This window comes from Trichoplusia ni, chromosome 6 (assembly GCF_003590095.1).
Source record: "Trichoplusia ni isolate ovarian cell line Hi5 chromosome 6, tn1, whole genome shotgun sequence".
NCBI classification, from domain to species: Eukaryota; Metazoa; Arthropoda; class Insecta; order Lepidoptera; family Noctuidae; genus Trichoplusia; species Trichoplusia ni.
Genome location: NC_039483.1, coordinates 3,330,866 through 3,346,577, shown reverse-complemented (window position 1 = coordinate 3,346,577; position 15,712 = coordinate 3,330,866). Strand labels below are relative to the sequence as shown.

The 15,712-nt window shown below is 34.6% G+C and overlaps 1 protein-coding gene across 2 annotated transcripts in view; it reads right to left on the bottom strand.

The window, feature by feature from the left end:
- Positions 1-8,651, bottom strand: part of LOC113494781 (attractin) — a 34,814-nt gene extending 26,163 nt beyond the window's left edge. For both annotated transcript variants that reach the window (XM_026873246.1, XM_026873247.1), the window contains exons 1-3: positions 8,341-8,651; positions 2,631-2,843; positions 1,232-1,398 (exon numbers count right to left, since the gene is read on the bottom strand). In XM_026873246.1, the coding sequence (XP_026729047.1) occupies positions 1,232-1,398; positions 2,631-2,843; positions 8,341-8,573 (613 nt within the window). In that variant the 5' untranslated portion in view covers positions 8,574-8,651. The remainder of the gene's footprint in view (positions 1-1,231; positions 1,399-2,630; positions 2,844-8,340) is intronic.
- Positions 8,652-15,712: the final 7,061 nt, after the last annotated feature.

Sequence of the window (15,712 nt, the reverse complement as noted above, 5' to 3'; positions counted from 1 at the left end):
TTGACAAATAAATAATAAATATCCCCAGATTTGGTTACTACTGATACAATTTTGCCATTATTGCCATACCAAGTTTAATTTATTTGCTAGCACAGTAAATACAATTAAAAATATAGAAGAATATAGTAAACAGACGTAATCACGTATAGTGTAGCTAATAGCACACCTATACACACACAACTGTATTGTCATCACGCCAAACCCACTGTGCGCGACGAGGTTCGATCCCCGCGTAGTATGATCCACGAATACTTATTCTCAGTCTGTCTTTGCGAATGTGAATTGTATGTTTTTAAAGCGACACAAGGATTAAATACCTAGGGACAGTTTTAAAAAACTTGAAACAGTTATTAGTACCCAAATCCGTTAGCTGATATAATATTGAAAGGCCATAAGTATATTAAACATGTAATTTTCTGCTAAAACGTAAACCTGAAGCCTTACGATTAAATTAAAATGAGTTTAGAAGGTTAACCGGCAACAATAACTCGCATTCTCTGAATAGCACCCACCTATTATTACGCAAATTCAATACAATATTGTCGTCCATACATTAACATTACACAGTTATGATGTAAATGTAGATATTGTATTTTCTTTACTTATAAAGTCTGTGTCTATTTTAGATTCGCGTCACCACCGTCACAGCCTTCCTCGCGTCAGCTGATAACATAAACTTCTGTTTTTTTTTTGCAGTCTGATAAAAAAATGAGAGTAATTTGACAACCCCGGAATGACTCGTTACATGAATACATAAATTACTAGGTTTTACCCGAAGTTACACTAACATGGTTTTCATTGTATGCAAAAAAAGCATAACGTCTTTCTTGGGATCTAAGCTTCCTTATTCATTAAATACTTCAGTCGGTCCGCCAATCAGTAGTAAACTCGTTACAGAAAAGAGTAACATTCCATTTCTTAGCAGTATGGATTATAAATACATAGAAAGTTAGACGGAGGCTGTTAAAAATGTATTACTCAGGAACACAATCCACAGAAAGACACGAGGAACGACGAATAACAAACACTCCAGGCAAATTAGTAAAGCATATTGTTATAAATGCACTAATAAATGAAATCCTTGTGTAAAGGGGTCACCAAGACACCCAGACTCTGACCAAGCATTCTTGGATCACACAAATACTTGTCCCACGCGAGGATCGACCCACAACACGTCATACACAGTGGGTTACGCTTGGATCCCCAAACCACTCATCTATCCAATACTCACTTGAACAATTAGTCCTATGATCATTTGAGGGGCATGAGTACGCCGAGTACGTTACGTTGAACCCCTCCATAGCGTACGCGTCATCACTGAAGAAGTGCAGCAGCGCACTGCCAGACCTGGCTATCACCTGTCTGGTCCAACTCGATTCACCATTCTCTAGCACACCACTGGAAAACGAAAACATAAGACGGTTAAAATTTTTGTATTGAGAAACGACTATCGGGACTAAGGGTTCCACAAACATTCAGATACAAAAAAGCTCTCAGATTTCGGATAAGAACACGATTTGGGTCGGTGTTGGCAAAAATTGTGTCGCATCCCTCTTGGGGTAAACATCATCTCGTAAATTTATTTTTTGCGTGGTGACGTTTACTACTCATATCCAAATCCCATGAAGGGAATGAATGAAATTTTCTTTTTAGCGTAGCCGAAGTGACGTACCTACACTACTCAGACGAGACTTATACCGGACTTGAATACCTTATTGCACCTTTGAAGTCGAAAATCACCCAAGTCTTTCGTCTACTTGTATAAGAGAAAAACCGAGTATTAATCACCAGTAGTCATTGCAGGTTAATGATCTTTTATTCAAATACAAAAACCAGCTTTAAAAGGTATTTTGAGTTAAATCCTTTTGCAAAATTTAAAATAGGTTACTGGTAGTCCTATTAAGACGTCAAGATATCGGAGGATACCGGAGGTCGCACGCCAGATTGCTCATAACAAATACCGCTTAAAGCAACTTCTGACTTACAAAAATAACCATTACAAATATCTTCACATTTATAAAACGAAACACAGAAGTGTCCGCTACTAATATGCCTTAAGTTTTCTATATATCAATTCCATTAATTAAAGAATGAGCTCAGCGAGCTGATTCATATTGTTACGCAGTTTTATGGGCATAATTTGTTTTTTTTCTACAAATGAAACTGCATTTTAAGTGATATTAGTTTAGGTATGAAGACTTATATAGAACTAATAAGAATTGAAGAAGAAACGCGTCTTTTGTTTTACTACAAAAGCAAAATTAATATTTCTATGATAATTAAAATGACCATTGAGTGGATAATATGTAATAGGCATACAAATACACTGCCGGATAATAGTTTGAGACCACTAGTAAAAATTCAAAAGAGCTTATGATAAAGAGCTAATTTTAATACCTACCTTAATTTTAAACACAGTAATCTGTTTCTCAGCTATCCGCATCGTACATACATAATAATATGATCCTATCAGAACACCTTCCTAAGATGCCATTTAAATTTATACTCTTGTCCACTGAGACTATAAGGACCAGTTTTATTTGACAGCTACAAGTTAACCCCGGTGGAAGCTCACACCAATGGAGTTGAAAAACAAATTCTATGCGATACCAAATAAGAACCATATTCACCTGAACACAGCCAGCAGTTTCTCAGCCCTCACGCTGTCTCCGTCGTACACGTACAGATGGTCCCACCCGCACTCGGTTGCGAAGCTCTCGAGCCGCACCCGCAGCGGCGGCGGCGTCGGCCCCAGCCGCGGCGGCGTCAGCAGCCAGGAGCACTGGGTGCTGACGCTGTAGTTCCCTGGACCATCCGTTATGAAGCCCGTTGGGGATGTTAAACTGGAAGAAAGAAGGTAGGAATATGTTTAGGGTTATAAAGAACTGGTTTACTCGGATAATTTCGTGCATATAGGCTAGAGAAAAATAATTTCCATACAAAAAATTGTACATATCAATATTTTTTGCGTAAACGGTAGCTTAATGTCGATTTTAATTTTTCATAGCGGTAAGTAACAAGTAATTCGTAATTATTTTCACTATTCCATTTTAGCTTATAATATAACATTGGATGAGATACAAGGATACAACAGACACAAGGCAAGACGAATAGAACGAGCAGATAGCGGTGCCATAGTAATATGATTTCGTTTTATCCTTTCGGTACAGAATAACAACAACTCCTATAGGCCTACCACTAACTCCTAAAGAAAGACGGTTGCTCCTCGCTCTTTAACGTGCTGTCTAGCTTCCACATCGTAACAATTTTACTTTAAGACATAAATAATGGGGGACTCTCTAGATGAGGTTTGTATGAGAATGGCTATGGGTAAAAATGCGAAGGATATACCAGAAGAACTATGAATAGACATTTATTCTCCATAGCAGTCTAGATCTAATGGATCGTTAATCATCAAGATTATTCAGTTAATTAATAGATTACATTTCCTTCTTTTTTCGAAACACTTTGGGTGTTGCTAACTGATCAGGAAAAAGCAATTAAATCTGTTGACCAACTTTTTATTGAGCATCTAATCTAGTTTTTTATGCGTATTAAGCATTATAAAAAGTAAAACTTGTAAAATACAGACGTAACATCAATAATAAATTGCCATCACTTGAAAGATTTCCTTAAATTACTTAAAGCTTTTAGGGTTCACCTGAAGGGTAAAAATAGAACCCTATACAAGGCTTTGCTGGATGTTCGTCTGTCAGTCATAAGTCTCATGATCCGTGATAGCTAGACAAATGTTGAATCAAGCTTCATCAATTTGATAGATAACATTTTTTGATGGATGAAATTTGCTTATTTGTATGGGACCCTCAGTTGCCAGGCGACTCACACTTGGCCGTTATTTGACGTTGTATAAAAAGAATTACAAACATCAAACACTTTGGAGTTTGTTATGACGATTTTTCTTTTGGTTTAATTTCAGAAAGTGTCCTCTTAAGAGCTTAATTTAAATAAATGAATTTGCTCATCTGTTTCTTAAATATAATGAATAATTCAAGTAACACAAAGGAAGTCGTGTTTATACCAAATGTTTATGTGTGATAGAAATAAAGAATATGAAATTTAATGGAAATTGATAACATACAATACAGTATAGTGCATTTGTAATAGATTATACATGGATCAATGGCTAATGTGTGCTATTGAGTAAAGCAGTAGATTAGATAGAGATCAATAAAATATTGTTATTATACACTGTAAAGAGAAATTTATTTTCAGAATTATGTGACTTATTTCTATTTTAATTAGTCAACGTATGACGCTCTTAGTTGGAAAGGTAAACAGTTTCCCTAGGGCTTTCCAACTTCCATGTTTTTTAAAATTTCTGGCCATGTACCCTACACATATCAGTAATCAATAAAATGGTAATATAAATAATGGTAATGTAACAGTTGAGACAAGAACTTTATGAGTTTGAATATGACTGAAGTCTTTACAAATGGATACACATCCAAGAACCATAGCATGGCTTAGACCTGGCTTGGACCTCTATTATCATCGGCTAAAACTTTCCACAAGTCCCTTTACTATCTACTGTTCAAACTTACCTAATTGACCCACATGTATTATTATTTTATTTTCCCACAAAACCAACAACATGACTCACATAGTCAGTCAATTAAAACCAATTGTTTAAATTGTAACAAAAACAGGATTGTGTGACATCTCTCAACCAGAAATGCAAAGGTCATCAGGAAACTTGTAAACCATTGACCTTATATCCGATTGAAGGCCAACCTTGACTCGTACAAGCAAATATCAACCTTAAAAACATGACGAAAAAATCAATAATTGAACATCAACTAAATTAATATTTAATTTTCGAAATAATCTTATCAGAAATACAGTAGGCTACTTTAATGTGTTAACCTTTTAATATAAACAATATTTTCATTTCAATTTAATATGTTTGGATTTCTAAATGTGTTGTCACCACAATTCTTTAGTTGACTGTACATAAATTAATTATTTTTAAACCTGAATGAATGAACAGATGCGATGATAGCCAATACATTATTCTGATTAATAAGTAGGTACTAGCTAAAATGACATTTTGTTGCTTTATTTTTTACTACAAACCAAATGTTCTCGATAAAGTGACTTTTTTTTTAAAAGCCGTCCTATACCTTAATTTAGACTAGGTTTTCTCTCACTTTCTCTCAAGGGAGATTGAGACCTTTACAGAGATGACACATAGTTAGAGGTAGACATTAAAACTAGCAACAAAACAAACATTTGTGGACCATACAAATGTTTTTACTATGCAGGCATTGAACCTGTAACACATGACATTGCATGATTACATAGTTTGAGGTTGTTCAATGTTTCTTCTCTAGCTTAAAAATTATGTGTAAAAAATAAGATGTCACCACGACATCTATCCTATTTACAGAATAAATGATTTCATTTCCTAAACTGTTTAGGTATCTCTGTTCAGTACAAATAATCCTGTATATATATTAATGGGAAAAACCTGAGTTTATCATAGGCCTTTGATCTTTATGTAAACAGTGCTACACGCAAATCATTTGCTGTTATGATGTATGTTAAGGCTAAATGCTAATGTGTTTCTATTTTACTATACAAGCGGAGAGTAGATAATTATTGTGCTATCTTTGTGTACCTCACTCTTTCGATTGTTAATTACAGGCTGCTTTTCTATTTCTTTGACTTAGTTATTTTTGGATATGAGACAGGGCAAGGAGACATTGAAGTGGCTTAGAGGGCAGACCAGTTAGGGACCAAATGGGGAAAACTTTTGTCCTGTATTGGGACACAAAAACACTATCAACAGCCAGGCCCTATTTAAATATGTTAGGGTGGGCTTTGAGTCTAACTGGATGCAGCTAAGAACTAGGCTTTTATAAGGAGTACCTGCGTATCCGACCTCCGCAACCCAGTTACCTGGGTAATATAATCACCCTTAACCGGACTGTTTGTCAGACTTTCTAGCTTCTTACTACCTCTAATGACTGTCAAAGATGTGTAACTAACATTTCCATAAAAAATGGTTTTGCATCTGACTCATTTAAAGGAAATTTCTATGAATCAAAAACTTTTCTACAAACCTTAATTGTAATTGAATCATACAATGTATAGAAGTAACTAGTCTGTTTATGTCTTTGCTTATATTTAAAACATTATTACTATAAGTGATGTTTTATTTCGAATTTATTTGCCTCTACATTCCATTCAATGAAAACACTATGATAGGTACTTAAGGGCTGATGAGGGACTCGATCATTAAGCATAGTATGTTGAACAGAAATGTCATTTTATCTGATTACCTAAAAACAAAAGAGGCAGGAGGCATAACACTCAATAATGGGATAAGAGCAGGATAAAGAATGAGACTAATATGTGGGTAAGAAGGAAACTATTAACAATTCCAATTGTACCATCTTGACAGCCCGAGATTACATAAATTGAATCTTCAACTAATAAATAAATTTGTTATTGCAAGAAGGAAAATATGATGTCAATAATATCTCACGATTGTCTTCCTCATGAAATAAGGAAAAATGCTCAATAGCCAATTATTCTATGATTCTAATGAAATATTAAGATTCGGGCAGGCCTAAAATTTCTGCTCAACCCAGAAATTAATTAGATACTTCACAAAACTCATGTAGTGATTGGTTGTTAGCCTTAGGACAGTCGGTTGGTTAACCAATCTTGAAGATGATCGGATATCAGACTAATTTGATGAGATTTTCTAAAATCTGGACTACTTTATTATTAAATTAGTACTAATAACATGGCTATCATTAAAAATGAAATAGGTTATCAAGAATTGTTTTATTATTAAAGGGCTATTATATTAATATATTGATTTGGTGATGTTTTATGTTTGACTGAATTTTTGATTTAATACTTGCTTAAAGTGTGTGAGGAAAGAGATAAATGTATTATTTTAATACAAAAATTATATTTAAACTTTCAATCTAGCAGTGATTGGTTAATTTAAACACAAACCTAACACAATTAATGATAAATTACTCTAAAAAGATTTCTTTCCTGAAAAGCATCCATAAATTCAGAGAGTAACTTCATTAAAAAAAACTTATGGCAATGTAATCTTCTTATAAAATACACAAAGGGCTTTAGCTCAGGCATTCTTGAAAAGATCATGACTTCAGGTAGCCAGTTGCCATAGCTGAAAGTAATATAGTAATACATTTGAAAGTGTGACTCTGATTTCCAGACATACGCTAAGTATGTAAGCTAGGTTGACTCATAAGAATAAGTTTGTTGTATCTGCCTGTGTGGTCATTAACCAGGTAAACAATGTGGATAAAAAGTTGATGTAAATTGAAAACGACAAAATGTATGAGGAACATGGCACAACCGAGACTGTATTTAACTGTGATAAACCATTTCAGAGGCCTATGGATGGTTTTGACTCCGTTACCAGGTTGTAACACCCATATAAGATATGTGGTATGTGTGTGACTGTGTGTCAGTAACATTAACAGTAGACCAGATAGTGCGAGATGAGTTTAAGAGTATGAACAATTGAAGCTTGCATTTTATAGTCAAATGATCTAGAAAAACTTTTATCCATAGCCAATTATCATGAAAAGTATAACCTTTGTTTCTACAAGAACAATTTCAAAATCAATGTCTATACATTAATCAATATAACATGATAGAGTAAAAAATTAGCTTATAAACAAATAAAAATGAGATAACAATTAATAATAATAAAAATCTAGTAAAAGACACTATAAATACTTCACTGATAAGACAAATAATAAATATTTAAATGTCAGTCATTGTGATAATCATCTCTGATACTATATTACAACAATATGACAGTTGAAAAGCTCGTATGAACACAAAAACACACTAAGATAACCTATCAGTTATCACAAAACAGCTGATCAAACAATTAGCACAAAAAACTGTAAATAAATTGCTGTTATGATTGCCCTGACATTTCCAATGACTGATACAGTTCAAACATTGCCATTAAATCATTACTGATGGCTCATTCTGATGTTATTGGGAACTACATAGCAGTATAGCTGGTGATTTGGCCGTAATACACATAGAAATGCCATAAAGGATAAATAGTTTTGTTGATCTACTTAAAGAAACAGACGACGACAATATCCGTTTACAGTGTCGTAACAATGCGAGCTGACCTTCACAACTAAGCCCGGGATGGAAGAAAGAAGCCAAAGTATATAATTGGATAATCCTCGCGGGCTTTCTCTTGCAAATTCTACTTGCTGGGCTGTAAGGCGCGCCTCAAAAAGAGGTCACTGAACTAGGCAAATCAGAATGTATCACGACGTCCTTAACACCACTATACGGACTTACTTGACTTTGCCACCGCAGTACTGGCACTCCGGACCCTGCCAACCCTCGTAACACACGCACAGATCACCTTTACACACACCATTTACACAGTTTTGTTCGCTACACTTAGACAGAACACCATCACAGAACAATAACACTATGAGCACTGAACACAGGAATGGCGAGAACCATGAACATTTTCGTCTGTATTTAGATTTAAATAGAAATAAAAACATTTGTAGCGATTCTACCATTTTGATGTATGCATTTTCAACGAGTTTTATTAGCGCGGACGTAAAAGCGGTTTCGACGTCGCGTAGTTTCGTACGGTACTAAATCAGGTGTTGTCACCCTCGAGAATTTAAATTACCTTAATTTTGTGAAAATATTTCTTTTCTCACTGTTCGCACAAAGCCTATTTGATAAAAAAAAGAACAGTTACGCAATACTGAAATATTATGAATTAGTTAATTAAATTACAGTTATTTATATTCATGAAGAAACATTTATCGAACAAACAATCGAAAATTATTTTAACACTTTTCATTTTTATGGTTAAATCAAGGTAAAGCTAATATCTTGTGTTCATAGTTTTAAAGAATATAATAAAATGAACCGGTTTCCATTTTAAATGAATCTCAAGGAAATATCGATTCGAAAAATTACCTGCTTTCAAGGTAAAGTATTTTAATGGGTAACACCACATTGACATTAGGTGTTGCTGCAAATCAACTGATTATAGATGCGTTCATAAATTACTCGGGAATTTCATGTCTGTAAATGTCGCGGTTTTACTAAAGTAGTTTAATCACTTAAGTGTCACAGTTAGTTTTGGATTACGTATTTTGTTTCACAATTTTAACCCCATGATATTATTTTAAATTATCAAGGTTTAAAAATGTCATAACGTTGTCACGCCATCTTGTGGTAGTTGGGAGAAAACAAAAAGTTACACTTTGAGAAGTATTATAAAATAGCGATAGATGTCGCTACCTACTCGAAAAACTTCAAGTGCGTTTCAGGATGCAATATCTTCAGTGGTAGTTTTTTAATTAATTGTGTCACTTTTTACCTTCGGCGAGGTTTTTTTACTGAAGAAGATAAAACATTCATCCATTATTTTTACTTGGCTAACAAAGAAAAAGGCTTTAGTAAAAAACATGGCATAATATTCTTTTGTTCTGGTTTTTATTTTTCATCTGCGATTGTTCTTTGTAAATTTTTGTTAAGTAATTAGTTGAACGGAGTAGGTAATTAGTACGTTCAGATTACATTGCAATTATCTAGCAACAGAATTAATAATTATGAAAATAAGAAACTTGTCTGTATGATTTGAAGATATTTAGTTTAATGTACCCAGCTGTTTCTTCGATAAACAGTTTAATTTTATCTGAAAGAGATTAGGTAAATACTTGCTCATATTAAATTTATGAAATGTTATCAAACTTATCTTAGTGTGACTTACACAACTCATTTTTTGAGAAAACTGTTTTTGAAAACCAGAGACATTTTAATAGGTGAAATGAAAACTGTAAGTACTTATGTCATAGTTTAAATGTAGGTTAGCTCGTCTCATCTTCTTTGGTAGAAACTAACAAAGCATTTTATTTAATTTAGAAAAGTTAGATCATATATTTTTCGTTTAATCTGTGCGGAGTTTCTTGCTAGTATTGTTTGGAACCGCCCAATAAGAATAATGTAACGTTTCTAAAGCTCCTTTTCTGAAAATATAGAAAAAAAAACAAATTTGATTAATTCAATGAAAAAGCAACTCGTAATAACAGTACAATACGAAACCTTTGATCGAATAATCAAAACTAAAAACCGTACTTCGTCAACGTTTTAAAGCACTAAAAGTTCAAAATAGCTTGAAAATTAGCAGTGAACAGTAACTTTAACGATAAAACTACCGAAAACCCGTTAAAAAGTAGGTAAACCATCAGATATGGCTCGTGACATGGATATGAAGGGCTAACGTGCGCGTCGCGTGACGACATCGCTCGCTTGAATAGCGGCTACTATTCTATAAGTACTAGTCTATAAAGATACTTTTTGTCTTTTTTTAAACGTCTTCTGTATAAAAGATTGAATTTAATCCTTGTGTCGTAGAGTTTTATCAGACCAAGTATTCGTGGATCACACAAATCCTTGTCCTACGGTATCAAAACCGAGATACTTATGTCGTATCCTCAACCACTCGGCTATCCGTGCAATCATCAGAGGATTTAATGTGAAACATTATTTACATAGATAAAATAAAAGTTTACCTAAGAAGACCAGTTTTGGCTGTGCACCGCTATCGCTAACATCGCACTTTCCGTATTATGTCCTCCCATCGTTATATAATTTATATTTGTTGTATCTCTAATTACGTTGCAATAAAGAGTATTATTATCTACTTACCTGTCTAGCTATCTTTTCGTAACAATCCAGTGAAATTTATTGAACCACTTTCTAAAAGTATGTTGCTGTTGGGATAAAAACATATAATATATACATATAATATGTTAATCCAGTTTATAAACTATCTGTGCAGCATTTCATTCAAATCCGTTCACTGGTTTTAGCGTCAAAGAGTAACAAACATCCATCCATACAAACTTTCGTGTTAAATTTTAGTAGGATCATTCTTCAATTATCGAGCACTCGACATCCTTAACGAGTGGCTACACAATCGACCCTTAAAAGGATTCCAATGTTTTGCTCAAACTAAAGGTCACTACATATTTTAGAACACAAATGAACTACTTATTCCGTTACAAGTATTTAAGTTTTACTAAAATTATAATACCTACCAGCCTATTTCCGTCCAACAGTTGGGCGCAGGCCACTTTCCACATCGGTTTTGAGCGATGATCATCAAGCTGGCTCACTACAAGTTGACGATATCAAATTCCAATATGTGGAATTCAAGTATCCTCAAGATACTTGACAATGGTGTCTTGTAATAGGTAATTAGGAAAGTCCAGACACAGAAAGCCTTCATAAAATCACATTGGTAAGGATCGAAATTTCACCTCATGCATGCAAAGAAAAGCTCAGGTTTTATTAATGGTCTGCCGATCACTGAGAATGAATGATGTTTGCGGGGTAGCCGAACTTGTCAAATGGTCAGCCTTTATAAATCAGATTTAGATTCAAGATAGCTGAATTTTTTGAAGATATCGGGGTCATCCTGCCTGATTATGATTACCTAAATTTCATCGCATCCAAAAATAAAAATGCATTATGTATTAAATAATATTCAAACAAAGAAGAAGTAAAAACATAATTATAAACTTATGGTGGTCTATTTGGACAGCCAACCAGATTTCTGATCTATTTAACTACGAAAACAAAGAGTTTCAGTGGTTATATCTGCCCTAATGTTATTGTAATTTCGGGGGCCCATTAAATATGTACCAAACTCAGAGACTAACCAAAGTTACACAGCAAGAAGAGACACTCTCCTCCATTTAAATTATAGTCATTTTAATCACATAAATTTTATATAGAATTTAATCCTTCTGGGGTTACTCAAACATTTAAGCCACAAAAGAGACCCAAATTTAGACCAAGCATTCGTGGATCACACAATCGTTTATCCTAAGCGGAAATAAAAACACCGCGGTCCTTATATCTAGTAACCTTTGAACTTTCAAACATACTTCAAAAATTTCCCTCCAAAACGGCCGGCGGCCATATTGAAAAAACTAACAACAGCAAAACGCAAACGAATTAGTATTTTCAACGAAAACGGTAACATTTGAAACTAATGCCCAAGGTACATGCGATGATAATTCACAAGAACGTTAATTTTTCGGTTAAAAACGTATAATTGAAAGCGTTCGAGTCGTTTTCATAGGTTTTTGCTTCTAATTATGGTGGTTATTATTAGACATTATTTTTAACCTGTCGATTTTTGTATTTTGAACAAAGATTATTTTTAACCCTTCCGAAAAAAATTATAGACAGGCTATTCTAAATTGGTTTTCAATTCTTTCTTTCAATTGTGTGTCACATTCACATGTGTATGAAGATTTGACCATTGATCATCACGGTAGCTAACTGCGGATTGTCAATATCAGGTGTAATGAAGTTTGTAAACTGGTACTTCTAGTATTTTGCTTGCTTTTGGACATAGGCTTCCTCCAAAAGACAGGGCAAAATGGAAATCCTTAGACGAGGCATATGTCGAAAGACAGGCTGTTTTTGAACCGACCGGATAAGTTTTTAGAAAACGATTATAAAGTATAGGTAGTTAATCTATATCTATACTAATATATAAAGCTGAAGAGTTTTTTTGTTTGTTTGAACGCGCTAATCTCAGGAACTACTGGTCCAAATTGAAAAATTATTTTTGTGCTGAATAGACCATTCATCGAGGAAGGCTTTAGGCTATAAACCATCGCGCTCTGACTAATAGGAGCTAAGATACAATGAAAAATGTGAAAAAACAGGGCAGGGATCAATCATAACTTAAAACTTCTACCCACGGGGACGAAGTCGCGGGCAACAGCTAGTATGTTATGTAAAGGTTATGATTTGTAGTACGGAGAGTTCAATAAAGACAAATAGGTTGTCCATCTACATTTTTGATCTCACCGTTACTTAGCCTCTGTGTCTTACTTATTATTTATCTTTTGTTAAAATGACAAGAGAAATTAATCATCTGCGAAAAATTCATCTGTCAATCACGTTATAAAATACATCCTCATTCACACAGCGTAGCTCTACTAACAGCTCCGTTTCACCCTATTACTCAACCCTAAAAACTACAACGGTGTGATCCTAGAATCGTTTCAACCCTATGCGGTCACCTGCCACTATTTTCGTATTACTGAGGCATGCTTGCGTGTCTCACACGGCATTCGTAGTACCTTAATTGTCGTTTTTGTACTAAATAGACTGTCGCCGCGAACAAGTTGTGTTTGAATTCGATAATGTGTATAATTTTTGACTCAGTTATGACGGACAGAGAATTTGAATAAAGGTTTTTGTTATTTCATTTGGATATATGTTGAGATGTTTATATTTTCGTTAAGAATATGTTATTTAGGTGTTCAGATTGAAAGTAGAGTTCAAAGTGTAGACATGCTTATAAAAAGTCGTTTATTTTGATTCAGTCACAAATGTAGCTCAAATCAAAATATTACCACTAAACTAATATAAACGATAAAACATCTACCGAGACAAAAAATCCCTTTACTCAAAAAGCTTCCCAGCAAATCCGCAAACCTAAAAGGAATAATACTTCAAAAATCCTAGACTGAAAACCAAAAAAAAAAAGACCGCGACCCGACGCCGAATTGGCGGCCGAATCGTACGCAGCTGCAATGCCCAAGGTCAGTGGCAGTGTGCGCAAGAGTGCATTGCCCAAACGACTGCACGCCGCGAAAATGTGCACACACGCGTACCGTGCACGTATAGGGGAATTTGTGGCTGTGTGCGTGCTCGCACGAACTCCCGACAAAAAGTATCCGAATTGCAGGGCATAGAGCAGGCAGGTGGTAGATGAGACTGAAATATTCTTCTGTTGGAAATTTTTAGTTTGTTAGTAAAGGCAGTGGTTGTGGAAGAATGAGCCCACTCTATAACTGCAATAGACTTATTTTAGGACGTCGAAGTAGCTAAACCACCTGAATTCCTTTTAAGATTTTATTATTATTGCTGTAAAATAAGGCCTGTCGATTTTCCCCATAACCCGTTTCAGTTTCTGTGTCGTTCATACAATGTACCTATTTTTTTTAGTGTGCAAATGGAATATTTAATTATAATAGTCTAAAGCCTTACTAAACCTGTTAAAAACTTCAAGCTGCAAGATTATTTCTATTACTTTATCTCCCGGAGGCTTGAAGTTAAACTCTTGAAGCTTCCAGGAGGTTCAAAATCTTAACCAAGTCAACTCTGCACTACATACTCTTTGCACCCCTCACAAATAAAAACCGACAACCAGTCAAAGTACCCGAATTACATACAGACTCACACATACAAGACCAGTCAAGAGTAAGGTCATGGTTACTCTTTTGGCGACGATTCGGGCGTTTTCGGCTGTTTTCGGATCCGCTCGGCAACTCTTGCGCAGGGTCAGGGTTGGCCGCTGATTTTTATTCTTTTTTTATACTTCTTTTTGTTGTAGACGCGACTCTTTGGTATACGAACTGTTTTGTTGAGGTAGGTTTATGTAATGTTTAGTAAGTATATGTATGTGTGTGTGTGTGTTTTTGTTGTTAGTTCGTGTGTGTGCGTGTTTTAGATTGATTTAGTTTGTGTTATGGCGTTTGAACTTGTTTGGGCGCTTTTTGATTGGATGAATAGGGATTATGGTGTTACATAAGCTGCTGTAGAGATTTATGAGTTGGGTTGGGAGGTGGGCTCGGGTTTGTGTGAGGTAATCTACATGTTTATAACTTATTCAAACATTACGGGTGATGTGACTTAGGTATATGTTTGAGGTAGAATGTTGTTGCATTTCATCGTTCATTTATTCATATGTGCAGTGTGTTTAATTCATTATAATTACTCGTCATCAAAATTTAATAATAACTTTGCTACGTAAAAATATAGGGACCTAATCGATATATCACATCTCAAAATATAGGTCAGAAATCTAAATGTCATATCTCATTGTTAAAAAAAACAACCTGCCCATAAATGATAGGTTTGTATAAATATTAAGAAAATAATACTACTCAATATTGGGATACAAGTCATTTCGTCATTAAGTTTTGATATCAATACCTGTTATTACGGTAGTAAACAGAAGCCCAGAAATAACAAATTGCACACATTCAATCTAATTGGATAACTCAAAGAAACTCGTAACTTAAACCAATAATTTAAAATACACCACAGAGTAAGTGTTATTATCCTCGAAAATTATTTTGCTTTACAAAAATAGACGTTTCGTTGCCCCCAGCAGAAATAACCACGAAATTGGACTGCTCCGGAGTTGAAACAGGTTTCAATTGTTTTTTTCGAGCAAGTTTGATACTTGGCGGCGGCCATTTTGGAATTTTTTACTTTTTTACAATACCAAATCGTCGACCTTGCCTCCAAGTGGTGTGCCCACTGGCTAAAAACGCTACGGTTCAAGCAAACTGCTTTAGTTAAGGAAGCCCGTTATTTGCGGTCGATATTATTGTTGCAATTGCTTTTTAGGTTATGAGGTTTGTCGGTTTTTGATGGATTTTAGAGGCATTTCGTGTTTATTTTTTGTCTGTAAACTGTTTTGTACTTTTGGTTGTTATGCAGTTATCGCATGTGTTATTGATTTGGCTGTTTAAATTGCAAGTAAAATCGTATAAGATGGCCTTAATATGTAGGTAAAAAAGCTAAAATCTAAATTAAAAGAAGAGGTATATGAAACCTTTGCTTCGATCATTCATGGGCCATTAAAATATAAGGCTAAGCT